The sequence below is a fragment of the Garra rufa genome, chromosome 5, assembly GCF_049309525.1.
Source record: "Garra rufa chromosome 5, GarRuf1.0, whole genome shotgun sequence".
Taxonomy (NCBI): Eukaryota; Metazoa; Chordata; class Actinopteri; order Cypriniformes; family Cyprinidae; genus Garra; species Garra rufa.
In genome coordinates this window covers 11,526,234-11,553,507 of record NC_133365.1, presented here as the reverse complement: position 1 = coordinate 11,553,507, position 27,274 = coordinate 11,526,234, and the positions used below count along the sequence as shown (strand labels likewise).

Here is a 27,274-nt window from a genome sequence, read left to right as displayed (position 1 = left end):
GGAAAGAGCTTTAAGACCATATCTAAATGTTTTGAAGTTCCAGTGGCTACAGTGCAAAGTATTATTAAAAAATACAAGACGTTCTGCACTGTGAAAAATCACAGAGGATGTGGTCGGAAGCCAAAAGTGACACCTGTGCTGGCCAGGAGGATAGTGAGAGAGGTAAAAAAGAATCCAAGGATCACCACCAAGGCCATCCTGATGAATCTGGGCTCTGCTGGTGGCAACATCTTAAGGCAGACAGTCCAATGCACACTGCACACCGCCGGGTTCCACGGACACAGACCAAGGAGGACACCACTTCTCCAGATAAGGCACACAAAAGCCCGCTTGGCCTTTGCAAATGCTCATCTGGACAAAGAAGAAGACTTCTGGTCTTCTGTTTTATGGTCAGATGAAACAAAAATTGAATTGTTTGGACACAATCATGTAGCCTTCATTTGGCGTAAAAAAAGGAGAAGCTTTCAACCCTAAGAACACCGTCCCCACTGTCAAACATGATGGTGGGAACCTAATGTTTTGGGGGTGTTTTTCAGCCGGTGGACCAGGGAACTCAATCACAGTAAACGGCACCATGAAAAAGGAGCAATACATCAAAATTCTCAACAACATCATCAGGCAGTCTGCAGAGAAACTTGGCCTTGGGCACCAGTGGACATTTCAGAACGACAACGACCCAAAACACACAGCAAAAGTGGTGAAGAAATGGTTAGCAGACAAAAACATTAACATTTTTGCAGTGGCCCAGCCAGAGTCCTGACTTAAATCCAAATGAGAATCTGTGGAGGGAGCTAAAGATCAGGGTGATGGCAAGGAGACCCTCCAACCTGAAAGAGTTGGAGCTCATCGCTAAAGATGAATGGGCAAAAATACCAGTGGAGACATGCAAAAAGCTGGTCAGAAATTATAGGAAGCATTTGATTGCTGTAATAGCCAATAAAGGCTTTTCTATTGATTATTGAGATTAATTTTGGACATGCCACTTTTTGTACAAATGTAAATAAAAGATGAGTAATATTTTTTTTTTTTTTTCCACAAAGATGCCTCTTGTACATTGTCTTATTATCTTCTGGGAGACGTCTGTGTCATTTCTATTAAAAAAAAAAAAACTTGCTGGTTGAATAAAAGTAACTTGAAGTCAGAGTTTGCCAGGGGTATGAATAATTTCGGGCTTATTTTTTTTCATAGCAAATTAAAAAAACTATTTGTAACTTCAGTGCCACTACTGTCACAAAATGGAACTGCAAAAAGGATTGATTCTGATTAAATAATCACAAGTTTCTCTTTATATTACCTCTGTCCTTCAAACAAATAGTCCTGTCCCAAACTGATGCTCAAACTGGTTGAGTCAGTGTTGCTGTGATGGGCAAGTCTAGAGGCTTAAACAAACAGATCAATGTTTTGATAGTTCCACAGTTTACATGTGTTTTCACAGTATTTTGACGTGTTTTCACAAAAATATGAATGACTTAGAGTATCTGATGAGTTATTTTAGTATATTAACATGGATTAGAAGAAAGTATTTGAATATCTAAAATACTTTTAAATAAAACAAATAAAAAATACTTCACTTTTAAGTTACTCAGCAGTTAAGAACATTTAATCGAAATCTGTAATTCATATTTTGCCTATTCAAATACACCTTTCCTGTTAAATTATTACTGCCTAGGTTTGTATGAATATTATGATTACCCATGGATCTCTTGAGAAATAGGCTCTCTGCCTCCATCTAAAACACAACATCTCTGTCTTTTAATCAGCTCAGTGATGCATTAGAAAAAAGGATCAAGGAAAATAAAATCAATCAATGATAAAATCAGATTGTCTAAAGATGCTGGTTTGGCAAATTAACTTTCACAGGGAAGCCAGGTAGTTTGTTTTGGCTGCAGTCTAAAGAGACTGATTTCATAGCTGGTAATCTAAAGTCAGGGCACAATGCAACGCTTTTTTTAAGGGCACAATGCAAGGCTTTTTAACTGGCTCGGTCGTGGCAGTGGTTCAGGTTTTTACTTGCACTGGCTAAATTTCCATTGGCCCTGCCACAAAAATTTCAATGGTTAGATGTAACCTTGTATTCTAGTAAATACAACATTTCACAATTTTTAATCCCGCTTTCAGTACCACTGCGAAAACACAACTATTTAAAAAGATTCAAACATTCACTGATGATCAGGAAGGAAACACAATGCATTAATGGGGGGTGAAAACTTTTTGAATAAAAAGCTAAATTGTGTCTTCTAGGAAACATGCAATTATCTTCTGTTGCTCCCAAAGGGCAGTACTAAATGGAAAAAAAAAGATATTTTAACAAAAAACAAAAAAAGTTGTTCATCCTGTTCAAAAGTTTTTACCCACACACAGTAATAAGAACCAAGGGTTCTCAAACTTTTGATAAAAAATCTAGCATGCATTTTGTATGATTGCTCTTATTTTGTTAAAATAATTCACATTTTTACAGTGTACTTAGAATAAAAAGACGATATTGTATTTGTCCATTCAAACAAAAGAAAACAGAAACAACACATGAGTACAGCATTCCAGTTCTCCTTTGTGTTTTCTTGTGCTTAAATAGTTTCAAATCACTTGAATGTTAAATTCAAGACAGGGATTAAAAACAAGTGCAAATGATACATTTTTGTGCAGCATTGACCTGACTGAACCAGTGAGAAATCTGTCAGCTGTCCTGAGCATCTTTAATGCTGGCCCCAGGCCATTGGGCAGTCCTTATTGTCAAGCCCTGAAAATGTATAGCGTATATTAATTGTTAAAAGAGTGCAGAGCCATCAACAGGTTAAAAAGAACATGATTGATGTCTAGAAGCTTGTTTGAAGTGCTATGGATCTTATGCTGATTAAATGCTCCTTCTTTGGCCTAGTGGTTCCCAACTTTTTTTTCCAGAGAACCCCTATTTTATATTACATTTTATATTAACAAACAAACAAACAAATAAATAAATAAGTGGTTAAGGTTGTACTAAGTCAAAATGATGAATGATTATAGGTATTTTATCTGCTCTGTTAATAATTCAAGATATCTTATTATGGAAATTGTTTACATTTTTAGAATGCACATTAGCTTATTTTGCACCTGCTGGTTAAAATGTACAACTGTGCATAAAAATGTGGCCTGATTTGTATTTACTTTTTTATTTGAACAAAAACGGCAAACAGAATCGAATCCAACGCTGCATGTTGTGTCTGCGACTGTTACTAACTTTGTGTAATGTTGGACAGTGTTTATGTAAATTATGTAAAAGTTTTAATGATAATTCAACAAATTAAATCACAATACTAACCGCAGGAAATTTCATCTTGGTTTATAGTCAAACTGTAACCGTTTCATCCCTATTTATAACCCTCTAAGTCAGGGATCTCCAGCCCTGTTCCTGCAGAGCTACCATCTTGCTCCAATCAAACACACCTTAAAAGAGAAGTTCCCTTCCAGAACAAAAATTTACAGATAATGTACTCACCCCCTTGTCATCCTTGATGTTCATGATGTCTTCAGTCGTAAAGAAATTGTTTCTTGAGGGAAAACATTTCAGAAATGTTCTCCATATAATTGATTTCTATGGTGCCCGTGAGTTTGAACTTCCTAAATGCAGCTCTAAAGGGCTCTAAACGATCCTAGCCGAGGATCGTCGAAAAACTCCCATCTCAGCATTTGAAGTAAATTTTTTTTTTAACCATTTCGCTAGATAAGACCCTTCTTCCTTGGCTGGGATCGTTTAGAGCCATTTGAAGCTGCATTTATACTGCATTTTGGAAGTTCAAACTCGCAAGAACCATAGAAGTCCACTATATGGAGAACATTTCTGAAATGTTTCCTCAAGAAACATAATTTCTTTACGACTGAAGAAAGAAAGACATGAACATCTTGGATGACAAGGGAGTGAGTAAATTATAAGTAAATTTTCGTTCTGGAACTGAGCTACTCATTTAACCAGCTAATCAAGGTGTTTAGGGTAACTTGTTAAATACAGTCAGGTGCGTTGGAGCTGGGTTAGGACTGAAGTCTGCAGGACTGTAGATCTCCAGAAGCAGAGTTGGAGATCTCTGCTCTAACTAGAGTGAGCTTGGTGACCCCTTGTAAATCTTTAGTGACCCCTAGTGAGGGTCATGACCCTCAGGTTGGGAACCAGTGGTTTAGCTAATGAAAATGCATTTCTGAAGCCTCAAAAACAATCATGAGTGAAAAAGTGCTTGATCAACTGTCCCTGTGTTTCTTGATTTTTGAATGATTTTTGAACTGATGCTCCTGTTTATTAACCCTTTGACCTGTGTGTTTATGCGGGCAGGTTAATTATGACGGAGAGCTTCACAAACACCCCCAGCTGGAGGCTGATTTGGCAGCCGTGAGGGACTTATATGGCCATCATGCAGTATCTCTCAGGTATTTAAGCATTCATTTTTCTTGATGTTGGTGTAAGAACATCTTGAAATTTTTGCAAATGAAATGTTCTTTCAGAAAATGAAAAGCATTCAATATAAAGTAGCATTATGTCAGTAAAAGCGCAAACATTTCATCAGCTCAAAAAAGTAGGAAAGTACTGAAATTGTGACTTCCTTCCTGAAATCCCCCACTATCAGAGAAGTGCTTTATAGGAAACGACACCTTGAGCAATCGTTCTTTAGTCTTCTGGCATGGTTAACCCACTCAAGGACATTCTCTGCCAGAGCCATGCCCCCTAACCCTCAGGTGGCCATTTCTCCAATCTGTCATTTGGGGAAATGCTCTGTGATCAACTGAAGGACGGTCTGTGAGAGTCTGAGCGGTTTCAGTTTGATTACAGGCCTGTAATGGTGTAATGATTGCTGTGTTTTTTTATCCTGACGGAGAGGCTTTCTTTTAGCTAATCTGTTCTGCAATCAGTGTTGGAGCAAATTTATGGCAAGAAGTAACAAATTTGAAACTGCTGCTTTTAAGTATGCTGTGGACAACAGCAAAAATGTGCATTCTCTTGTTTGTGCTTAATCTGGCAATCTGAATCGTGTTTCATGTGACGACAGCTATTAAAAGCTTCGTCCTTGAAAGTTTATCTTGTCAAGCTGCTTTCGATAACAGCAGACAGTCAAATGAAAGAACAGCATAAAAGACTCTATTCATAGCAGCAGAAGTGCGTTTTATATTCTGTCTAGTGTGTGATCTGTGTGATGCATTTGCCCTGAGTCATGGATGGAAAACTATTTTGAGTATTTATTCAGCGCTCTGCTTGAAAAATGACCTGGGCCGCTTTTGCCGCAGTCTCTATGAGTGGGTTCACTGAGGCCCCCTTTAGTAATTCCAGGATGTTTCCAACGAAATACTTCAGTTCGTTGGCTTTTACCTATTCATTGAACTAGATTTTAATGAAAAAGCAAAACTGCTGTACATGTTTGGTAAACAGCATAACACATCTTAAATGATTCCTTGAAGTTGCTCCGAATTTCTTTTACCTTAGTAAATATGTAATTTTGTGTCTTTACATGTGTCTGAACATGAGTGTGTGTTTATCGGCTGTGTGTAAGCTGTTTCCCCTTGACAGATCAAAGGGGATTATTATTTTCTTAAACCTTCTGCTTTTGAGACACAGCGGCTGCATTTGGGAGTGAGGTGTAACCATGGTAACAGTTAGCCCAGAGCAACGCAACAAACTCATCACAATGGTTTTATGAGAAATAAATGCTTTGAGTGAAGCACAGCAACAGAGCTGGAGCATCAAGCTGTACCTCTGCAACATCAAGAAATAAATTATTAAACCAGATTGATTTATTCTGGAATCTTTCTGATTAAGGTTAACATACTTTCCTTACGTCATCAGGGCCACTCAGGCTGGTATGGTTATGGTAACCAATAGCCAAATATTGATATTTTGTTAGCAAATTTGCATTCTGTCTCCTTTCACTCAGTTATTTGCTGATGGATAAAAACCAGTCCTGTCTTATTTTTCTGTCTTTTATTTTCGTCAACTTTTAAGCAGAATGCTTTGTAAGCCGGCTGTATAAACAAAGAGAGCTGCTTCATCATGTCTAAATTTGTTGTGAATTCCCTTCGAATCCTAAAAGCTTTGTGCTTGACTGTCAACAACACATTCTGAACAATATATTCTAGTAATTTTCTAGTCTTAATGAGTATGCCTGTTAAAAGCTGCTGTGAATAAAGAATAATCACAGTAGCAGGATTTATTTTGTCGAAGATGGATGTCATAATCATCAAGTCTGGAATTGTATCTATTTTTTCCCTCAAAATACAGGGAATATGGTGCAATTGATGATGTGGACATCGACCTACACATTGATGTCTCCTTCCTAGATGTAAGTGCTATTATTCAGTGTTTCATTAAAGATCAATGATGGTGACTAATTTTAATTATTATGCTTATTTTTGGTGTGTGAGTTATATTGTGTGAAACTGAAATGTTTTTGTTCATAGGAGGAGATTGCACTTGCCTGGGATGTGATCCGGAGTGAACCTGTTATTGTGCGGCTTCACTGCTCCCTCACACAATATCTGAATGGACCAGGTTAGTTCTCTCTCTCGTTCTCTCTTTCTCACACACACACACACACACATGTTGGGTTTACATGTTTTATGGGGACATTCCATAGGCGTAATGGTTTTTATACTGTACAAACCGTACTTTCTATCGCCCTACACCTACCCTACACCTAAACCTAGCCCTCACAGGAGATTGTGCACACTTTTACTTCCTCAAAAAAACTCATTGTGCATGATTTATAAGCCTGTTTCCTCATGGGGACCTGAGAAGTGTCCCCACAAGGTCAAAATCTACTGATATTCCTATCCTTGTGACATTTGGTCCCCACAACGTGATGAATACCAGGTACACACACACACACACACACACACACACACACAAAAACAAACTTTCTGTAATAGAATACTAATCTTCTTAAAAGTCAGGTTGGATGCCATATTGAATTTAAAGGGATTATTCACCCAAAAATGAAATTTCAAAAACGTTCCAAACGCTTTATTCATCTTCGGGGAACACAAATTAAGATATTTTTGATGAAATCGAAGAGCTTTCTGACCCTGCATAGACAGCAATGCAACTGACACGTTCAAGGTCCAGAAAGTTAGTAAGGTCATTGTTAAAATAGTCTATGTGACATCAATGGTTCAACCATAATTTTATGAAGCTACAAGAATAGTTTTTGTGCGAAGAAAGCAAAATTAACAACTTTATTCAACAATTTCTTCTCTTTTGTGTCAGTCTTTGCCACACGCTCATCGAGAGCATCATGACGTTTGTGTATGGTAATCTCTCTTAGTTCATCTGTATATTCTGGTTCAAATAAGTATGGCTAGGCAAAAATTTGTACTGTAAGTCATCCTCTCTGCCGAAATCTTCAAACATGTTTACAAAGACCTCTGCCTGTACACAAAATGCATCGCATCCAGGTTCTACGTCAGAACGCCAGCTCCTGTGTTAGCAACATCACATGCATGTGTCGTGGTACTCTCATGAAAGCACGTCGAAGACTGACACAGCAGAAAAGAAATTGTTGAATAACGTTGTTGTTTTTGTTTTCTTTGTGCACTTGTAATTTCATAAAATTATGGTTGAACCACTGATGTCACATGGACTATTTTATCGATGCCTTACTACCTTACTAGACCTTAAATGTGGAAGACGCATTGCTGTCTAAGCAGGGTCAGAAAGCTCTTGGATTTCATCAAAAAAAAAATCTTAGTTTCTGTCGGTGCCGATAGGCTTGTGGTTAGTGTGCCAACATATAGCACAACTGTGCTCACGGCGACCCAAGTTCGATTCCCGCCTCAAGGTCCTTTGCCAGTCCTGCTCCCCTCTCTCTGCCCATTGATTTCCTGTCATCTCTCTACTGTCCTGTCCATTAAAGGCATAAAAGCCCAAAAAATATAACTTAAAAAAAAAAATCATTTCTGTTCTGAAGATGAACGAAGATCTTACGGGTTAAAAATTGAGTGGGTGAGTAATTAATGACTAAATGACTGAATTTTTGGGTGAACTGTCCCTTTAACATGAATGAAATCGAGGCTGTGTGGTATAGATTTACAGTCTTAACATTGGCACACACTGTATAACGATCCTAAATGTAATTTTGACAACTCACATGACATCTTTCAAAACAGTTTTATGGAGTCTTTTAGAAAGATTTTGAGTCCATAGAATGCATTGCAATTCTATCCCTCACAGCTTCATTTTCATTCCTGTCAAAACCGGAATATGGCGCTACTCTGACTAAGAGCTATTTCCTGATTTACAACCAGGGGTACATAGATTTTGATTGAACTTTGTTGAACATATAAAATCAAAACAAACTCAAATAATGTTCGTCAGCAACATTAGACTAGTTTGGCCAACATGCCTTTTTAATGTTTTTTTCTGTTCCTTTCGTATAAATACAATGTGACTTGTTCTTGTCAGTGAGAGTTGTCTGAGTGTCCTTGCGCTGAGCTCTCTCTGTTGATTGTAGATTTGTTCAGAATTACTTGCTTCAAGAACATAGCCACTTCAGTTCAGATTGCAGGAGAAAGAGAGAAGGTTGCTTGGACATGGCTGTAATGCCTGCTCTTGTTCTCTTGCCAAGATATTGCTCATCATAAGTGGCTCATTTCAGAGTGACCTTCTGTTCCAGTGTTTTAAAATCCTCTGATACGCTTTGATGGCTAAATCAGACGTCAGTTGCAAACGGTTACATTATGTGATACTATGTTTTGCAATACCTTCCTCATGGAGAATGTCATGTCCTGTTTCCAGTTCCCACTGTTGATGTGTTTCAAGTGTCTTCAAAAGACAGATTTGGACTTGGACATCAGTTGAAAAAGTAAGAAACTACTAGAAAATGTTTTCTGGTGTTACATAGGGGTTATATAGTGTCATTGAACTTCATGAGTGTGTTGTCTCTCGGCAGGATAATGCAAACCTTTGTCACACAGCAGTGGAAGTGTCAGAGCAAAGATAAACTCATCAGCCCACACAGCAAAAAGCAAAACGAGAAGAAGGTGAAGTCACCCCTGCACATTTTTTCAACTCTACGCAGGTAAGAAATACTACACAGCGTACCAGATACAGGCCAACCTAGTCCTGAGTTTTATATCCCCTATTGTAGTGCTTTTAAACTCAGGAACAAAGAAATGTTCACCAAGAAAATTGGTTGCTTCTGGTGAATGTTAACATATTTAATTAAAGGAATATTTCACCCAAAAATGAAAATTCTGTAATTAATTACTCTCCTACATGTTGTTCGAAACCCATAAGACCTTCATTCATCTTCAGAGCACAAATTAAGATATTTTTCATAAAATCTGAGAGCTTTTTGACCCTGCATAGACAGCAACGCAACAGACATGTTCAAGGCTCAGAAATGTAGTAAGGACATTGTTAAAATAGTCCATGCGACTACTTATTCAACAATGTCAGTCTCTGATGCGCATTCACGAGAGTACCACACATGCGGAAAATAAATTGTTGAATAAAGTTATTTGTGTTTTTTGCGCATAAAGAGTATTCTCGTAGCTTCATAAAATTAAAGAGATAGTTCACCCAAAAATGAAAATTTGATGTTTATCTGCTTACCCCCAGGGCATCCAAGATGAAGGTGACTTTGTTTCTTCAGCAGAACACAAACGAAGATTTTTAATGAAAACCGGTGCAGTCTGTGAGCCAAATGATGGCAGTGGATGGGCACCAGACCTTTAAAAGTAAAAAAAAAAACATGCACAGACAAATCCAAATTACACCCTGCGTCTCGTGACGATACATTAATGTCCTAAGACACGAAACGATCGGTTTTTGCGAAAAACTGAAAAGTATTTATAGCATTTTTTACCTTTGATACACAGCCACGTCCATTTGTCATGAGCACGAGCTTTTCATCCAGCTCGTTACCTGTCTACGCGCTCTGGCCTAATATACGCAAACGCCGGAAGCGATCTGTCGCGTGTATACGACGCTCTTTGTTTCCCCAGTGCACAGAGATTGTGGGTATAGCGGCTATTCAAAATGGTAATTACTTGCGCTTATCCTGATTGTTCAAACCGATTCAAAGCTAAAAGATTACGTTTGCTTGCGCAAACTCATCCAGGACTTTTCACCGTTTTACCTTTACGGCGTTTGCGTATACTACGCCAGAGCGCGTACACATGTAATGAGCCGGATGAAAAGCTCGTGCTCATGATGGTTGGATGTTGCTGTGTAAAAATGATATAAATACTGTTCAGTTTCTCGCAAAAAACGATCGTTTCGTGTCTTAGGACATTAATGTATCGTCACGAGACGCAGGGTGTAATTTGGATTTGTCTGTGCATGTTTTTTTAACTTTTAAATGTCTGGTGCCCATCCACTGCCATTATATGGCTGGCAGACTGCACCGGTTTTCGTTAAAAATCTTTGTTTGTGTTCTGCTGAAGAAACAAAGTCACCTACATCTTGGATGCCCTGGGGGTAAGCAGATAAACATCAAATTTTCATTTTTGGGTGAACTATCCCTTTAAGGTTAAACCACTGATGTCACGTTGACTATTTTAACAATGTCCTTAATACCTTTCTGGGCCTTGAACGTGGTAGTTGTGTTGTTGTCTATGCATGGTCAGAAAGCTCTCAGATTTCATTAAAATAGCTTAATTTGTGTTCTAAAGTTAAATAAAGGTCTTGGGGGTTTGGAACTACATGAGGATAAGTACAGAATTTTAATTTTGGGTGAAATAACCCCGTTAGCCTCACACATTAAACGGTTAAAAACTCTTTTCCGTTTTTACTTATTGCTTTTACTGCTTTGTACGTGCCATTACTTTGCCATTACAGAAATTGTTTTTGTTACATTTTTTGCAAACACTGAATCATGATTCTCTGAATAAGTTTTAACCAGTCTTAACCTTACTCTTAAAATTGTTTGTGTGCTCTTCCGTGGTTCATCTGTTTGACTGGGTTTGTATAATTATGAAATATTAGAAAAATGTGAAAAAATTTAAATAAAAATAAAAAAGCAATTGTAATCCAATTGTTCAAATGTTTACATACACCTTGCAGAATATGCAAATATGTTAATCATTTTATCAAAATAAAAGGGATCATGAAAACTGCATGCTATTTTTTTACTTAGTACTGTCCTGAACAAGCAATTTCACATAACAGATGTTTATATATACTCTACAAGACAAAATAATAACTGAATTTATAAAAATTACCCTGTTTAAAAGTTTACATACCCTTAAATCTTAAAACTGTCTTGTTTCCTGGATCCGCATGTAAACTTTTGAACAGGATGATGTGTACATTTTTCTTTTATTTTGTGATCCATGATCCCTTTTATTTTGAAACAATTATTAACATATTTGCATATTCTGCAAGGGGTATGTAAACTGTATAAGGCTTCTTTTGAATAATCGTCAATAGAAAAATATGTTTTTTTTTGCCCTCTGTTGTACTGGAGTAAATTTGTTTGCTAAACAGCATATATAAGTAAATTTGGTGATTTTGTATTTTTCTATACATTTCACATTTGATGTCAATAGGCTAAACTTCTTCAGGACCAGCATTAACTTTTATGCTAACAAGTGTGCCGGTTCATGGTCTCCGAGTTTATTAGACCAGCTGGAGAGTCTGAGACAGAAGAGCTGATATATTATAATGAATTACCCCATGATGAGTCAATGGTTGGTTATCAAGCTGTTGAAACAGTTGACACAAATCATGTTTCACTGAATTAGAAAGACTCCAAGATGGCGGAAGACTGGACTGTAGTTTTGGTGAAATTGACTTTAAGAATGTAGGCATGGGTTTGGCGTTTTAAAATCATAAAGAGGAAATCTTACCTCAATGTCTCACCTGTGTGTGTATTTTTTTTTTTTTTTTAATGAATAATAAAATGATCCCTAATGTAATTCTTGATGCAGAAAAACAGTAAAGCAATTTGTCAACAATGCTTAATGCTTTGTATCTCATTAACTCCGACCCGACCGTCTGTAATTCATTAGCGCAAGAAATGCACATTCCCACTGCGAACTATGCAGACCTCAACATGAAAAATGAAATGGTGTGAATCAGCCAATGAAGCATTCTGAAATGTGCAGGATTTGCACAAGTGTAATTGCACAACATTTTTCTGTGTTCCTTAATTCACATTGTTTGATTAATGTGCTGTGCTTGTGCAAACTCAGATCCCCCAGCTACCCTCCTCCTGGCTGCGTGAAGAGCAAAAAGAAGCTCAAACCTGAGCAGGATGGCGTGTCAAAATCCCACCGTCTGTTAAGGCGAACATGCTCAAGCACGGTGAAGGCAGAAATGGACGGCTGCGTCGGCAAGTCGCACAAGCTTCTGGGCCCCTCCCTCTCCAGCGACCCGCGGATGGAGCAACATCAGCCCCTCAAGCAGCCTCACCGGCTTCTGCCGAGGCCCTGTTCGACTGCTGTTAAACCGGAGGACTGCCCGCCGCTGCGGCCTCATAAACTGTCGCCGCGGCCGAGCGCGGCAGAGCCTCGCTGCGAACATGCTGCTGGCAGTAGCGATGGCGGTGCTTTGAAGCCCCACCGGCTCTTGGGCCGCTCCTGCTCAGGCAGCGCGCGGACTGAAGAGCTGGATGGCCTGAAGCACCACCACCGTCTGCTAAGCAGGTCCTACTCCAGCAGCACCAAGATGGGCAAAAACGACATCTTTAAAGAGCCTGTCACTGAGAGCAGACGCCTCTCCCTTACCTCAGGGCTAATCGGCATCCTGGCCCCATCACTCTCTTCCACACCTCAGGTAACGATGTTTTCCAGAGTGCTGTTTGAAAATGCTTAATTGAGATTACATAATAAATTAGGATTTGATTGATTGGTAGTTTGACTGTTTGGTTCGGCTTTGGCCGGTGACACCTGATTGAATGTTTTGGATATGAAAGCATTATTTAACACCATTTGTTTACTGTAAAAACAACAGTGAACAATTTCACAGTTAATTGCTCCGACCAGGCAGAGATGAGAGAATTTAACAGGTTGAGGTCGGGGTGATTTATTAAATGTACTTTCAAAGAAATACACTATAATGCCAAAAGTATTCGCTCACCCATCCGAATAATCAGAATCTGGTGTTCCAATCACTTCCATGGCCACAGGTGTATAAAATCAAGCACCTAGGCATGCAGACTGTTTTTACAAACATTTGTGAAAGAATGGGTCGCTCTCAGGAGCTCAGTGAATTCCAGCCTGGAACTGTGATAGGATGCCACCTGTGCAGCAAGTCCAGTCGTGAAATTTCCTCGCTCCTAAATATTCCACAGTCAACTGTCAGCTGTATTATAAAAACGTGGAAGCATTTGGGAACAACACCACTTAGTCACGAAGTGGTAGGCCACGTAAACTGACAGAGCGGGGTCAGCGGATGCTGAGGCACATAGTGCGAGGAGGTCGCCAACTTTCTGCAGAGTCAATCGCCACAGACCTCCAAACTTCATGTGGACTTCAGATTAGTTCAAGAACAGTGCGCAGAGAGCTTAATGGAATGGGTTCCTATGGCCGAGCAGCTGCATCCAAGCCATACATCACCAAGTGCAGTGCAAAGCGTCGGATGCAATGGTGTAAAGCACGCCACCACTGGACTCTAGAGCAGTGGAGACACGTTCTCTGGAGTGACGAATCGCGCTTCTTCATCTGGCAATCTGATGGACGAGTCTGGGTTTGGCAGTTGCCAGGAGAACGGTACTTGTCTGACTGCATTGTGCCAAGTGTAAAGTTTGGTGGAGGGGGGATTATGGTGTGGGGTTGTTTTTCAGGAGCTGGGCTTGGCCCCTTAGTTCCAGTGAAAGGAACTCTGAATGCTTCAGCATACCAAGACATTATGGACAATTCCATGCTCCCAACTTTGTGGGAACAGTTTGGAGCTGGCCCCTTCCTCTTCTTACATGACTGTGCACCAGTGCACAAAGCAAGGTCCATAAAGACATGGATGACAGAGTCTGGTGTGGATGAACTTGACTGGCCTGCACAGAGTCCTGACCTCAACCTGATAGAACACCTTTGGGATGAATTAGAGCGGAGACTGAGAGCCAGGCCTTCTCGTCCAACATCAGTGTGTGACCCCACAAATGTGCTTTTGGAAGAATGGTCAAAAAATCCCATGAACGCACTCCTAAACCTTGTGGACAGCCTTCCCAGAAGAGTTGAAGCTGTTATATCTGCAAAGGGTGGACCGACACTATATTGAACCCTTTGGATTAGGAATGGGATGTAACTTAAGTTCATATGCGAGTCAACGCAGGTGAGCGAATAATTTTGGTAATATAGTGTAAAATCAGTAGTTGAAACATTTGTGTAATTTTTGGTCTGAGGCATTGGTCTGAAAACAACTTTGTGTATTTGGTTTGTGAATTTGGTTTGGAATTTAGAAACTTCAAACATATGTTTTGTTTTCTCAAGCAGCCAAACAACGGAGCCAAATCCATTCCAGTCAGAGACAGAGGCTTCCTTGTTCAGGTAAAAAAAAAAATCCACACTTCCCCTTTGCCGTAATTCATTAATCAAACAGTATTTGGGGTCTGATTAATACAACTCTTTAACTTGCAAATACATGCAAAACCTTTTCCTGAAGCAAACTTTGCTGGAGGGCATGTGACTGGTTGCAGTAGTTGACATTCTCCAGTCATTAGTATTCTTGTGACCAAAACTGAATGTGCAAGAAACATTTTAACAAACATCATAGCGTTGTTTACTCACCATCAAGTAATTTCAATTCAAAAATGTCCTTTTAAAAATTTGTATTTGGGTTTTGGTGGAGCTTCTCTGGCAGCTGCTGATGTAGTATTAATATTATAGAGGGGGGAAATGTTACTAAATGAATGCTCTGTGTTGGTTTGATGTGTAATTTCAGACTATGGAGTATGCAGAGCAGCGTATCCCTGTGCTGAATGAGTTCTGTGTGGTCTGCGATGAACCTCATGTGTTCCAAAATGGACCAATGCTCAGAGTGAGTCTGTTTGCTTGGATTGGTAAATGGTGTGAATACTTGTGAATGAATTGTGATCTCGTGTATTTTAAAGTATACAGTACACTACCATTCAAAAATATGGGTCAGCAAAATGTTCTAAAGTCTTCAAAAGAACATTGTTTGATTAAAAAAACATAGTAAAAAACATTTATTTGAAAAAGAAATATTTTGTAACAAGTATTTGTAACAAAAATATTTGTCTTTACTGTCAATTTTGATCAACTGAATACGCTCTTGCTGAATACAAATTTTTTGAACTCCAAACTTAAGCTTATTTAGTGTAAATGTAAACATGTATTGCTAATTAAAGAGATTAATGACAACATTTTTAAAAAATAAGGTCATACCCTATGTTTTCATGTTAAAACACCTTTTTTTTTATTTGGGGGTGTGCAGGCTACTGATCATCTATATTATCTTTTGACATCAAGTATAACAAAACCAAACAAAAACACAGCCAAATACCGCACGCATACACTATGAGATGAAGATTACACTTTGACAGGGTGATTTGTCTATTAAAATACATTTAGAATTCCCCCAAAATTCAAGCTAAGGAGGCAAAAATGCCCTTGTGTGATATTTGTATCACATACACTATGGCATGTAAGTTACACTTTTACTGGGTGATTTGTTTATTAAAATACATTTAGAATTCCCCCAAAATTCAAGCTAAGGGGCAAAAATGCCCCCGTATGACTTTTCTATCGCACACACTATGAGATTTAGGTTATGATTTCACTGGGTGATTTGTCTATTAAAATACATTTAGAATTCCCCCAAAATTCAAGATAAGGGGGCAAAAATACCCACGTAAGACTTTGAATATGAATATTCAACTTTTTTTAAACATCAAAACATTATTGATGCATTTGTAACTGCAGGTTAACTGCATTTATGTCCTGCATTAAACAGTCACTTCAGATGCATTGAATATGAAGAATATCAAAAGCTTTAGAAGTCAGCTGTCCACGACAAAATATTGTTTAATTATTGTTATTGACAAAATTTCAGAAAATATTTACTTGTTATTATCTATATTATTCTTTAAAAAATACTTATGCATAGTATTTAATCAAAAACATAAAAGTGAGACAAATTATATTATGTGATCAGATTAATTCTGGATTAACAATACCATTTCACTTCTAATGATCTTGTTTATGTGTGTCGTGCAGCCCACAGTATGCGAGAGAGAGTTATGTGTATTCGCCTTCCAAACGTTAGGGGTCATGAATGAGGCTGCTGATGAGATTGCCACTGGTGCTCAGGTACACAAACAAACAAAATAGACATACGCGACTGTAAGCACTCATATAGTCAGACTGCACAGAAGATACCATGTTTCTAACAGTTTCTGTTTATGACTACAGGTAGTCGACCTACTGGTCTCCATGTGCCGATCTGCACTGGAGTCTCCGAGGAAAGTTGTCATTTTTGAGCCATATCCCTCTGTGGTGGATCCCAATGACTCACAAGCACTTGCCTTCAACCCCAGGGTACTTAAAACACTAAGAGCATTTAGCTTTAGCTTAACCTGTATTTATAATCCTGCTATTAAGAAAAGGAACATTACATTGATTGTTTGAGTTCTTCTTCAGAAAAAGGACTATGACCGAGTGATGAGAGCACTTGACAGTATCGCATCTATCAGAGAAATGACCCAGGTATCAAGTAGAATTTAGAGCATGTTTTTGCTGTGGTTGTTATATTGTTTTTAAAATCTTTAGGCAATTAAAATAGTGTTTTTTAAAGAATTAACGTATTATGTATAATTGTATATGAAAAATACAGTTGAAGTCAAAAGTTTACCAAAATAAGGATCATACAAAATGCTTATTTTTTATTTAGTACTGACCTGAATAAGATATTTCACATAAAAAGGTTTACATATAGTCCACATGAGAAAATAATTTATAAAAATGACCCTGTTCAAAAGTTTACATACACTTGATTCTTAATACTGTGTTGTTACCTGAATGATACACAGCTGCTTTTTGTTTAGTGATAGTTGTTCATGAGTCCCTTGTTTGTCCTGAACAGTTAAAATGCCTGCTGTTCCTCAGAAAAATCCTTCAGCATTTTTGTGTATTTGAACCATAAATATGTATAGATACCCCACTGGCAGACCAACAGCTGTGCAGGATTGTGGCATTTTGAATTAGCATACTATTACATTACTATGGTGGCTGATGTCAAGTTGACCATTACAATATGGCGGAGGGCTTGCATATAGTGGCCCATAAAAACAGTCGCTAATGAGGCATCTACGTATTTATATCTTAGATTTGAACCCTTTCCAACCATGACTGTATGATTTTGAGATGCATCTTTTCACACTGAGGACAACGGAGGGACTCATATGCAACTATTACAGAAGATTCAAACACTCACTGATGCTTCAGAAGGAAACGCAATGCATTTAAAGCCAGGTTGTAAACTTTTGAACCAAATAAAGTTGTGTACATTTTTTAAATTGCTTAAATATCATATTTGTTTCATTTAGTACTGCCCCTCAGAAGCTACAGAAGATTTTGTGTTTCCTAGAAGACAAAATAAGTAGAATTTACCCTGGCTCTTAATGCATTGTTTGTTTGTTTTCTGAAGAATCAGTGAGCATTTGAACCTTCTGTAACAGTTGCATATGAGTCGCTCAGTTGTCCTCAGTGTGAAAAGATGGATCTCAAAATCATACAGTCATTGTTGGAAAGGGTTCAAATACACAAAAAATGCAGAAAAACCAAAGAATTTGTGGGGCCCCAAAGGATTTTTCTGAAGAACATCAGGCAGTTTAACTGTTCAGGACAAACAAGGGACTCATGAACAACTATCACTAAATAATAAAAAAACAGACGTGGATCATTTAGGTAACAAAACAGTATTAAGAATCAAGTGTATGTAAACTTTTGAACAGGGTAATTTTTATGAATTCAACTATTATTTTCTCTTGTGCATGTAAACGTCTTTTATGTGAAATATCTTATACAGGTCAGTACTAAATAAAAAATAACATGCATTTAGTATGATCCATCTTATTTTAGTAAAATAATTAGAAATTTGCAGATACTGCAAGGTGTATGTGTACTTTCGACTTCAACTGTATGTAAAATTATGAAATAAATTTTAGTAAGCCTATTAAATTGGCAACCTTCTAATATCATGCATTTAGTGCTTTGATACCTAATGTATAAACCTTTCCAGAATGTAATACAATGTTGACCGTTGACATTTCTTCTACACAGGCTCCGTACCTGGAAATAAAGAAACAAATGGACAAGCACGATCCTCTGGCTCACCCGTTGCTGCAGTGGTATGACAGAATGACACTTCAGTCATTATCTACTCCGCTCCTGCATTTTAATGATGTGTAAATGTGACGGTCAGCTCTCGTAACAGCTCTGATTGCATAGTCATGGAGAGTGTGTACATCCATCTTTGTAGCACCTTAGACAGTCAGTATGATCATGTGATCATGACTAAATACATCTACAGTCCCACAGTGGAGGGTTTTAAACCTAATGGGGAACATGACATGACCTATAAATCCATTTCTTTACAGGGTGATTTCCAGTAACAGATCACACATAGTGAAGCTTCCTGTTACTAGAGTAAGTCATGTATCCAGCTTATTAAGCATTTGCAGTGATTTGCCTGAATATATTTCTACTGTCAAATGGCACAAGATTGTAAACATTTCTGAGATCTAGATTGGCAGACTGGCATTACCTAAGAGAGAAGCATGACGCCTTTAGAAACCATCTTTCAGTTCTGTATTCCTGAAACAGTTTTAAATTCACAGGAAATTTTCAATGTCTCAGTCCCAAGCAGAGAAAATGATTATGGCTTCACATCTCAAGTGTATGCTCTCACATCTTGTTTCTCTCACAATAGCAACTGAAGTTCATGCACACACCCCATCAGTTCCTCCTGCTCAGCAGTCCGCCAGCCAAAGAATCCAACTTTAGAGCTGCCAAAGGCCTCTTTGGGAGTACCTTTGCTTTCCAGTGAGTTTCTTTTTAAGCATTTACCTGAGAAACTGCACGTCTTTTTTCCTCGAGTCAAATCTGACACGCATTATTACGAATTCATACATTCATGATTAGGTTACTACAAGGCTTAAGGAAAATGTGTTTTATCTGGTCCCAAAGTATATTACAATATCTGTCCGGCTGGAGCTTGCCATTTTTGGGAAGCTCTTGGCAGTTTTGTGTGCAGTGTGAATCAGGCAGTCTGTGAATGGTCTGTGGGTGTGCTGAACAAATGGTGTAGATGCCGCAAGCCTGGTTTGCACTGCAAGACATATCAGAAAAGCAATCATTTCTTGCTTTATATGCTTCATGGCATTGTGATTATGTCCCTAATAATAAATATTCTAAATTTGGAAGTGCATTGCATTGTCACAATAAAAGGGGAAATCAGTTCCACCTATCTTAAAGGATTAGTTCACTTCCAGAATAAAAAAAAATTCCTGATAATTTACTCACCCCTATGTCATCGATGTCATCGAAAATGTTAATATCTTTCTTTCTTCAGTCGAAAAGAAATTAAGGTTTTTAAGGAAAACATTCCAGAAATTTTCTCCATATAGTGGACTTCAATGGGGATAAACGGGTTAAAGGTCTAAATTGCAGTTTCAATGCAGCTTCAAAGAGCTCTACACGATCTCAGCCGAGGAATAGGAGGAGTATTAGGGGCCGTTCACATGTCGCGCCTAAAAACGTGTGGAAAACGCTCGGCGCGCCGCTTTCTTCCTTATCAACAAAGCGCTCGGGCGCTTGCGCTCCGGAAGCATCTGCCGTTTCTAAGCAACCATCAGCTGCGCTCTAGCTCCAAGCCTATGCGTCTCCATGCATTGTTTCTTCTATTAGCGTCAAAATAATGGGGGCTTGACAAATCATAAAGTTCAGGAAATCCCTGGACCACAATGATGAGCTGCTCCTCCATGTTTCTGCTGAGGTTTCAATGTAACGGAAAAACGTGAGGAAGCTGATTGGTTGGTTCATGTCACATGACCTGCGGTGCGTTTGGGGCATTCTGAAAAATTTGAGATGTTTTTATCTCGATGCGGTGCAGACGCACCTGGAAAAAACGAGCGTGTCGCACCGCGTGCGCGTCGCGACCGCATTGCTTCCATTATGCGCGCGCAAGCCGCACGTCTACATTTTAAATAACGAACTTAAGCGCGCAAAAGACGCTACATGTGAATGGCCCCTAAAGCCGCTTTTCCACTATCGGGCCGAACCGTTCTCAATGCGTAACCGTTCTGTTCCGTGCTGATCTGGGCCAGTCAGCACGGATACGGTTTGATTTTCCACTGTGGTGCAGATAATGGAACTCTTTGGAATGTAAATACAAATGCGTCAGTCGTTGCCTTAGTAACACAAGAGTAGGCAGCCCCGCTTCTACTGTTATTGTCCTTTTGGACGCGATATGTATGTTTGCGTTTTTTCATTTTTTCCCGGCACTGTTTTGAACTTTTCTTAATGCCCTTCTCTGCAAGACACTGCGCTATAATTTTAAAAACTTTTTCGTTTCTCTTTGCACCCTCCAGCTGAATTTTTCTTTCTGCCCAAATATCAATATTAGAGCAAATGTTTCATCCACAGACCAAAGTGCCTCAGCCATTTTTATTTTTATTTACCGTATCTGTTTATTGCGCTTCCGCTTAGGCATAGAGAAACTGGTAGCCAGGCAACAGAGTGGCGACGTCATGCACACGCATTTTACCAGCCCGGCTCAGCGCGGTTGTCTAACCAACTGGAACCGTACCCGACCATTCTAAGAACTGTTCGGCCCGATAGTGGAAAAGTGGCTTTATATAGTGAAACGCTCTGTCATTTCTAAAAATAAAATAAAAATGTATTTACTTTTTAACCACAAATGCTCATCTTGCACTAGCTCTGTGATGCACGTCCACGACTTCACGCATTACAGAATCACGTTGGAAAGGTTACGTCTTGATAGTTCTTGGACTGTGTACTCCAGTTTAAAAAAGGCAGACTAGGGCGAAATTTTTACCTTTTTTGTAAAGGGCGTTTGACTTTCTTTGCACGTTTGCATCAAACACTGGTTTAGAGTTCCGTCTACAAAACAGGTGACCTTTCCAACGTGATTACCAGGGTGTCCGCGGATCCTTAAGTCTTAAATTCAGTTTCCTAAACTTCTAAGTCTTCATTACTTAATTTAAGTCCTGATGGAAAATATCAGGTAAAGCATAAAGAAAACGCCATTCTTTAAGTAATTTACATAATGAGTGATGTTGAGCTAGTAGGGCTGCTCAATTTTGTCAAAAATCATAGCCACCATTATTTTGCTCAATATTGTAATCACGATTATTTAACACAATTACGACAGGGTCCAAAACTTTATATTAGTGGTTTATTTAAAGATAGTAATACAGCAGAAAGAAAGATACAAATAAAAAACAGTGCTTTTTTAAAAAAAGAATAAAATAAAAATAAGTAGTCTAACAATTCTACAGAAATTGAATTTAATTAAATGGGGTGCAATAATCGTTTCATCTCGATTACTGCATTTTCATAATCGTTTGAAGCAGAAATCAGAACAGAATTTCAATTAATTGCACAGCCCTACGAGCTAGTATAAGACGAGCTTGGCTGGGATTATGTAGAGCCCTTTGAAGCTGCATTAAAACTGCAATTTGGACCTTCAACCTGTTGGCTCCCATTGAAGTCTACTATATAAAGATATACCCCAGAATGTTTTCCTCAAAAAACGTAATTTCTTTTCGACTGAAGAAAGACTTGGATGACATGGGGGTGAGTAAATGATCAAGAATGTTTATTCTGGGAGTGAACTAATCCTTTGACTAGTTTAGTTGTTATTCAACTGTGCAGCAAACTGCATCTTGAAGAAGTCAGAGAATTCAAATCTGTCTTTTGCACAAATCTAATTAAAGCCACAGCTGCACAGGTGTGAAGTCTCTTGCTGATTTGAGAACACTGGCTGTTGATTTTCCAGTTTTAAAAAGAAACTGACTGGTTCTTTCTCCCTCTCCCTTTCAGTGGATCACACATAGAAAACTGGCACTCCATTTTGAGGAATGGTTTGGTCGTGGCATCAAACACAAGGCTTCAGGTACTTTCCTCTAATTATGATGCAGATGCGTTACCCACAGTGGCTGATTCTTTAAAGAGACCGATGATAAAAAAGGGTTGAGGGGAAGGATGTTTTAATGCAATTAAGCTGGGATGAAGTGTGGATGAAGCTGATGTTTTTAAAGTGGAAATAGATGTAGTAAGATGTAATAGTGTCTATATATATATGCATAATGCATTATGGAAACCTCACACTGTTGACCTTTTTACACCATATCTCTAAATTTATGTAAGGAGGAACTTGAGGTTTATTTACTCGGTGTTTCTAAGGAACAAAATATGGAACTTAAATGTGTGTACAGTATGAGGTTACTGGGTATTTAAGCAGATATGTTTCACCTTTTGAGAAGTAAAACAGTTTGTAATGATTTAACTCAATGCCATACTGAATTATTGTTTGGTTTGCAGCTCCATGGCGCTATCTATGGGAGTGGAATCTATCTCAGTCCATTATCAAGCATATCCTTTGGCTACTCAGGTCTTAAAATCTTTCTGAACAAAAACTTCTTTCCTGATACTAACGTTTCCTGTACTTTCTATATGAATATACGCATAATACAATGTAAAAATGTGTTATAGTGTAACTGTGGTTTGTTTCCCCTAAAGGGATGAACAAAAAACAGCAGAAAGTTGCTTCAAAAGATGAAACTGCTGCCAACAAGTCCAGCGTTCATTTGCAGGTATTTAGTACTTTTTTTTTTTTAGTACTACTTTTTTTTTATCAACTGACACAGTTATCATTTGACTGTGGCAAGGACTTTATGAAAAATGCTAGGCATCCTGAAACCTGTAGGACATGATCCACATTTTTCTGTTGTTGCTTTCAGTCACAGAAGAAAGGCCAGAACCCACAGTTTCTGCAGAGCCGCAACCTGAAATGCATAGCCTTATGTGAAGGTACACATTTACCACAGATTTACATTATCATCTGTAATCTTTATCATGTTAATAATCTTTTTTTTTTAATGTATATTACAGTTATTACATCTCCAGACCTGCACAAGCATGGGGACATCTGGGTGGTTCCAAATACAGATCATGTCTGCACACGTTTTTTCTTTGTGTAAGTACATTTATGTCTATTTTAGCATATGGGTTATTCTACAGAATTGGTGCAAACTACTGTCCACACAACACATTTAAAAGCATTTAAGCATTTCAGATCTTAGCTGTTTACTAAGATCTTTCTATTATCTTTTGAAACCCACAATAATATTTCAAATATTAGTAAGCTTAATATATTTAAAATCATCATTTATTGGGTACTTTCAGTTGGGAGGTGGCTGTCCCAAAGAAAATTAGACTGAAATATTTTTGTTTTTAAAAAGTATCTTTTTGTTTCTTTTAAAAGTGAAGTAAAAAATATATATTTATGATATTTTCATTTCACTACTGAAACAGTGTATGTTATCCCAAAAAATTGCCACTACCAAAAATGGTAGTGACAAAAGGGAAAACATAATACTCATATTTAAGGGAATTAACACAATTTTAGGACATTTTGTATTTTAGTATGTTTTAGTATGTAAGTTAAAATTCTGTAATGTGATGTGGTCATTAGCAAAGCATTACTATCACTACCGAAACATGGGGTTTTATCAAAAATAAAGTATACTGAATTATCAGCTAAGATGTTATGATAGTTTTTGGTTCAATGTATATTTAAACTAATGAATCCTTAACTTTTAATTGATAATTTTTTTGCATTTTACAAAGAAAAATTGGATTCAAAATACAACAAATCTCATAAATTACACTTGAAATATTGTTTAAAATGTTATTGTTATAGATTTACCTCTGACAAAAACATTTTTATAAAATAGAAAAAACATTATCTACCATGTAGATGTAAGCAAAATCTTAATAGTTCAATATAACCCTTCTAATTAAATTTGGTAATGACACATTTGGGGAGAGGACAAATATTCCAAAACTTTCTGAACATACAATATGAGAATTAACTGCACAATTACTAGAAATGTGTGCCTTGGATATTATACACTTATACACAATCTTGGGGGAAAAGAGACATTCCAGATACTTCCAACTCTGTAGAATGGCCCATATATGTGACCCTGGACAACAAAACATGTCTTAAGCTGCATGGGTGTATTTGTAGAATTAGCCAAAAATACATTGTATGGGTCAAAATTATACATTTCTCTTTTATGCCAAAAAGCATTAGGATATTAAGTAAATATCATGTTCCATCAAGATATTTTGTAAATTTCCTACCGTAAATATATCAGAACTTAATTTTTGATTAGTAATATGCATTGCTAAGATTTTCTCAATATTTAGATTTTTTTGCAACCCCTTAGATTCCAAATATTGTTCTATCCTAACAAACCATACATCAATGGGAAGCTTATTCATTCAGCTTTCAGATGATGTATAAATCTCAATTTTGACACTTATGACTGGTTTTGTAGTCCATGGTCAAATATGTATGAATGCATTTTTATTTCATCAGAACATAAAAAGCAGAATTGGTTAATAGCAGAAGTACTGAACTGAAATTGAACTGAAAGTCTATTTCTCTGTTTTTTTTTTTCCCAACCACTTGTGAACTAGTTATGAAGATGGACAGGTAGGTGACACAAGTATAAACACACAGGACCCTGGCATTAACAGGGAGATCCTGCGAGTCATCGGCAATCAAACGGCTACTGGATGAAAGAGTTTGAACACAATACCGCTGCCTTGACCTCTTTCCCAAAGCTGGACATTTGAGCATAGGAGGCCAATACCATATGTATTTTTGGTAACCACAAACACAAAACCACACACACACACAAAACAGGATATTCGCAATGTTCAAAATACACTATTTATACTGTTCCCCTGGGATACATGCATATTTACACTGGCTATTCGAACTATTACCATTTTGCTAAGTTTATAAATACAAGGTACATTTTGAAAGAGCATGGTACGTCTCTCAGTTCAACTGATGGACTACATATTTTTTGTAAAGAATACAAAAAATGAAACACTTTGAAGAATACAGTATTTTGAGACTTTCCTGGAGAAAATACAATATTCCTGTGCGGATATGCGCCATCTGATCTTGTTTACTAAGAGTTGTACTTGTTAAAGTACATTAATTTGTGTATACAAAAGGTGTCTACTGTATATGCACTTTATTTTTCTTAATGTATGATAGTTGTTTCAAACTTCCATATAATCTTAAATGCCTTTCAAAGACGGACGTATTTATTGTTTGACAGTGCTGAACACAAGCGAGCAACATCTGATGTTGATTGCATTTACAGCTCTAAAGAGAGATTGACAAGTCTAGTTAAAAACAAAATAACATTCATGCTACGTAAAAGTAGCTGTCGGTTTACAATTTCTAAAGGCCTCAGTTTAGGATTCGCCCAGATTTACTGAACCTGCCACTTCATCAAAACCATCATTTTAAGCATACAGTATTGCTGTAACAGTTTCATTTACGAGTGACTATACCAAGTATGAAACAAAATACGATTAAAAATACAAAAAACAAAAAGACTTTATATTATCGGCAGCCACAACTAAACATAAAATGCATGCTGCTTTCCTTACATTTTCAGATAAGTTGTTTTCCTTGGTATGATTACAGATATTTTGATAAAGGACAAAAATCGGCACCCAATTGTAAAATGTCTTTGAATATTTCAATATAAATCTTTTTTGTAAGGTGATTTTAAGGCAGAATAAGTGTTTGCTGCTTGTTGTTTATACATTGTAATGTATTAACGGGAGGTTCAAATGTGTGAGTATTCTGTTCAATTTCGCAATTCTTTATAGTGATGTTTAGACACCTGTGTGGTTAACTTTACTTTCTAAACATTAAAATCACTAAATCTTTTTTGAGAATGATCACCCAATATAGATATTAGGAATCTGTGCATAAAGGTAACACTTTGGTTAAAATTCATTCAATTGTATTAAAAATACTATATGAGGAAATGCAGTTTTTACATAAAGTCGAGATGTAGCACCACAACAGTTTTTTTTTTTTTTTTTTTTCTCACTTATGGGCAGAATTTTGGGTTTTATTAAAATATGGGCACATTAAGTATGTGGTATTGATTATTTTGTGTGCAGAAAAGTATTTTGTATTTTTCCATGGGACTCTGAAATACTGGCAAATTCACATGATGTTCACTTGCAATATATTTCCATTTTAGATTCAGTTGAATGGCAACAGCTTAATATTACATTAAATCTAAAGTGAAAGTTTACGTAATCATTACGCAGTGTCAAGTTTGTCATTACAAAAAAAGGGATATAAATCAGATTTATTATATTGAGTATTCCTTAATCCATTATCTAATCAGTTAATATTGTTTAAATATCTTTAAAGGCTTAAAACGGGGGCTAGTTCTTACATGCATGTACACTCACAACTGTTGCAAAACATCTAAAAGCAACTTATTTTTATTTATTTTTGTTAGTTTTTTTTTCATTGTGATGTACGATGTTCATATGTGATAGGTCTGTTTGTATAGTTTTGTACATTTTCTGCACAATTTGGTAAAAAAGGATCATGCTACTTAGCATTTGGTGCCTTATCGCTAAGGATTCAATGGCAAACATGACGGTACTGTCATATATGAAAATATTGTAAATAGTGTAAATAATGCCACAGCAACACGGAGGCCAAATATTTTCTGTAGTATGTTTTTACTTTTTCCTTATTTTGCGAACGGATCAAGCTTTTTGGCTTTTTACAAGTTATGGAAATAGTAGCTTATGTATCTGTTTATGTTCATTAAATTCAGATTTGCCTATAATTCAGACATTTTTGTCTTTTTCTTTCTAACTGAAACTTGAAACTCGGATCATACACACAAGCCTGCAGCCACAACATCCAACACACAGCTTCAAAGTGGCTACTGACAGCATTAAAACACAGCCAAATTAAAGGAGTAGTTCACTTTCAGAACAAGAATTTACAGATAATGTCCTCACCCCCTTGTCATCCAAGATGGTCATGTCTTTTTTTTTTCAGTCGTAAAGAAATGGTGTTTTTTGAGGAAAACATTGCAGGATTTCTCTCCATATAATGGACTTCTATGGTACCCCTGAGTTTGAACTTCCAAAATGCAGTTTAAATGCAGCTTCAAAGGGCTCAAAATGATCCCATCTGAGGAAGAAGGGTCTTATCTAGAGAAACGATCGGTTATTTTCTAAAAATACTAGACAAGACGAGCATTTGAGG

General features: G+C 37.4%; 1 protein-coding gene across 1 annotated transcript in view; it reads left to right on the top strand.

The window, feature by feature from the left end:
* parp8 (poly (ADP-ribose) polymerase family, member 8) overlaps positions 1-26,835 on the top strand; it is a 43,097-nt gene extending 16,262 nt beyond the window's left edge. The window contains exons 7-26 of the mRNA XM_073839643.1: positions 4,298-4,392; positions 6,233-6,293; positions 6,412-6,502; positions 8,744-8,810; positions 8,898-9,026; positions 12,145-12,727; positions 14,383-14,436; positions 14,831-14,926; positions 16,126-16,218; positions 16,321-16,446; positions 16,549-16,614; positions 18,190-18,257; positions 18,507-18,555; positions 18,839-18,951; positions 21,973-22,045; positions 22,474-22,543; positions 22,672-22,745; positions 22,893-22,962; positions 23,044-23,128; positions 24,640-26,835. Coding sequence (XP_073695744.1) covers positions 4,298-4,392; positions 6,233-6,293; positions 6,412-6,502; positions 8,744-8,810; positions 8,898-9,026; positions 12,145-12,727; positions 14,383-14,436; positions 14,831-14,926; positions 16,126-16,218; positions 16,321-16,446; positions 16,549-16,614; positions 18,190-18,257; positions 18,507-18,555; positions 18,839-18,951; positions 21,973-22,045; positions 22,474-22,543; positions 22,672-22,745; positions 22,893-22,962; positions 23,044-23,128; positions 24,640-24,742 — 2,166 coding nt within the window. The 3' untranslated portion in view covers positions 24,743-26,835. The remainder of the gene's footprint in view (positions 1-4,297; positions 4,393-6,232; positions 6,294-6,411; positions 6,503-8,743; positions 8,811-8,897; positions 9,027-12,144; positions 12,728-14,382; positions 14,437-14,830; positions 14,927-16,125; positions 16,219-16,320; positions 16,447-16,548; positions 16,615-18,189; positions 18,258-18,506; positions 18,556-18,838; positions 18,952-21,972; positions 22,046-22,473; positions 22,544-22,671; positions 22,746-22,892; positions 22,963-23,043; positions 23,129-24,639) is intronic.
* Positions 26,836-27,274: the final 439 nt, after the last annotated feature.